Raw genomic sequence first — 2,944 nt, 5'->3', positions numbered from 1 at the left:
ACAAGGGTTTTGTGAGCTATTATTTTTGGATTTTAAACATTTTTGCCAAAGCTGTACCTTCTGAAGCTGAAAATAGTTGCTAATGACGTGTCATCAAAAACAACTACAATTAACTGAATTTATTTTACACGTAGGTGTCAAAATGCGGTTTATTATCTCAAAAGTTAAACGACAATTTTAGAACCGTCTAGCCCATTGTTTAGCAGCAAACAGTGATTTAACTTTTTTTTGTAATTATCTCTTTTTAAAGCATTTTTTGCAAATTTATTTGTAAAAAGGTAGCTTTTAATCTCATTTTGGCCGGGTGGCTAGCTGGCTGACAGCAAATGAAACCCCGTAGAAGATCGCTTGTAGAAAGATGAGTAGTGTACTTGTACCTACCGGGCGGCATAATTAACAATTCTTTAGGGACGGGGCTAAATGATGTGGGGTCGGTGACATCTAGGCGCCATCCCCGAGCGTGGTTTACTAACGTGGTGATTTGCAGAAGAAGATAGTTAATAGTTCACAAATGAAAAAATCAAAAGCTGTGGATGGACGGATGTAATTGTTTTTAAGTATCTATAGATAAATAAATATTTATACAGGAGATTGGTAACGGTATCCCATGCCTTAACGTTTTACCATCCGTGTCCGTAGAAACGCGCCGCATGATCCTGAGATTCCCAGAGACCTTCACCGTGCCACTGTCCATCATCGTGGGCGTGAGCGTAACCGAGGTGGGCAATTCCGGCGTGTGCGTAACCGAGGTGTGCGATTCCGGCGTGTGCGTATCCAAGACCAAGACCATGTCCGGCAATAATTCCACCGTGCACTGCGTTAGGGATTCCGTTTGGTCCAACGGCTCCGTGTCCGTTCACGGCACCGGCGGGTCCTACTGCTCCGTGAGGACCGACAACACCAGACGCGCCTACAAGAGTTGCAGGTCCTGCTGGCACGGCGTGGGTAGCGTACAAGTGGGCGCCACCGTAATATCCGCTGGCGCTGGCGCAGGCTACGACGCAAGTGAAGAAAATCTGCAATAAAATTTATTTTAATTGCTTCATTAGGTAAATGCAACTTACCAAAGCGTTCATTTTGAGGTGTATGTTTCGGTATATGTATCGGAGGAATACGATTTAGGAAAGACAAACCATTCAATTTATACCATAACTCGACCTCAAATTTAGAACAGTGGATATCTGATAGAGACAATTTAAAACAAGGCAATGGAATTAATTATTTCCTCAATACTTAGAAGATTGAATTAATTAAACGAGTAATTTAGGCGTGTTCTCTCAGGTACCGATAAGGTGGCAGCCAAACTGCTAATTTAATTTGCTTTCTGGTGTCATTGGTTGCTGAAAATTTGTACATATGATTTAGTCAATCAGCCCGTTTCAGTTAATATTTTAAATTTTATATAGTTTCCGGTTATAACGGAATTATGTCTAACGCTTCACTATTTTAAATGGAATTCCCTAATTCTCCCTCATTTTGTTTTAATTTCCGCAAAGTGTAGATAAATTTGATTAAGTGATTGTCGGGGCAAACCGATTGGTTTTTCGGTTAAGTTTTTTTCAAAATGTTTGCAAAATATACTCATTCCGTAAATAAATTACCTTTTATAAAGTGCCACGGTACTTCCGGTGCAAATGAGTGACAATTTATTTTCTTTTTCATTAAATGGGAAATTTCAACCGCAGAAAACTGTATCACAAAAACTGTTAGGTATCTTTTAAACGTTACCTGATTGTTAGTACTCCCCTGGTTTACAGTCATCAGGAAATTGTAAGGGTTGTTTAAGGATGCACCTCCCTTTGTTACATTGATTTAAATTTGTATATTTTATCACGCCAATAGCGATCAATAAAAACAAAATGAAATTTTTTTATATTTAATACAAACAAAGTATCAAGTAGGTACCCTTTACAAATTAGGTTTTTTTTAATGAAAGGAACACAACAATTAAAAATTAAACGGCGAATAAAAAATTAAATAAAGAAGGGATAGCGCTATCGGAACAAAATATGAATGCCGTCGTTGAAATAATTATAAGTATTTTACATTTGACTATTCACAAAAAAAAACAGGTAGGTACTTCTCAACTAAATTACGTATCAATATGAACAATATGTATGGAAGATTTTAAATGAAATAAATGATGAATGAATGGTGAAATTGTAGCTGACCTTGTGTTTGATTGCTTTTTCTTGCTGTCGTCTGTAGATTCAATTAAATTTTGACAGGTAGATAATGATTTTGCTATCGACGAATACTCCTGAAGAAAATTGCTGAAGCTGGTAAGTTGTTTTTTTCTATTTGATGCAAACTACTTCTGAATTTTTGAAATACGGAAGCTGGTTCTTTTTTTTCCAGAAACTAATTCTCCCTTTTTCTGTTTCAGGGGCCCAAATCCGGTACGAAAAAAACTGAAATGTTGTGAAATATTACAAATTTGAAATAAAAAATTGAAAAACTTACGGTTCTATGACCTTTTTTTTAAAAATTATCCTCAATAGGAATTTCAATACAATTCGATTTGAATAAGCGCAATTAAATAAATTTCAAATCTTTATCCGCACCAAGCGTACGAATACGAATGCGTTTTCGAATTGTTGATAGCAAGACCAAATTTCAAGTATAGGTATAGTTTAAACTCAAACGACATCTTACGATAAACGTCATAACGTTACAATTTTAAATTTAAGGTGGACATCTCTCTTTATAGCTTAATGGTTTTAATTTAGATATTTTTTTATTTTTATTTTTATTTTCTTAATAAGTAAACGTTTAAAGAAAATAATAGAACAGGAACAAATTACGTATAAACGGTGTTTTACAATTTAGATTACACTTTAATGCTGTTTTATGTTGATAACAATACACATAAAAAAGACAATATTTTACATTATTCTCGACTACTTCAAGATCTCGTATTTAAAATTTGAATCGTAATAATGTA

The 2,944-nt window shown here is 35.1% G+C and overlaps 1 protein-coding gene across 2 annotated transcripts; it reads right to left on the bottom strand.

The window, feature by feature from the left end:
- Positions 1-528: 528 nt before the first annotated feature.
- LOC116168471 lies at positions 529-1,193 on the bottom strand. 2 transcript variants are annotated; one of them, XM_031484331.1, is made up of 3 exons: positions 1,065-1,193; positions 774-1,016; positions 529-743 (listed from the first exon to the last, which is right to left on the bottom strand). In XM_031484331.1, the coding sequence occupies exons 1-3, from the start codon at positions 1,074-1,076 to the stop codon at positions 621-623; spliced, it is 378 nt and encodes a 125-aa protein (XP_031340191.1). In that variant the 5' UTR covers positions 1,077-1,193; the 3' UTR covers positions 529-620. The 2 variants fall into 2 exon arrangements, with proteins under 2 accessions (XP_031340191.1, XP_031340190.1); XM_031484330.1 differs by having other exon boundaries at positions 529-1,016.
- Between the last annotated feature and the right edge of the window lie 1,751 nt (positions 1,194-2,944).

Source organism: Photinus pyralis, unplaced genomic scaffold (genome assembly GCF_008802855.1).
Source record: "Photinus pyralis isolate 1611_PpyrPB1 unplaced genomic scaffold, Ppyr1.3 Ppyr1.4_LG4, whole genome shotgun sequence".
In the NCBI taxonomy this organism is placed as follows: domain Eukaryota; kingdom Metazoa; phylum Arthropoda; class Insecta; order Coleoptera; family Lampyridae; genus Photinus; species Photinus pyralis.
This window is presented reverse-complemented; position numbering and strand designations above follow the sequence as displayed.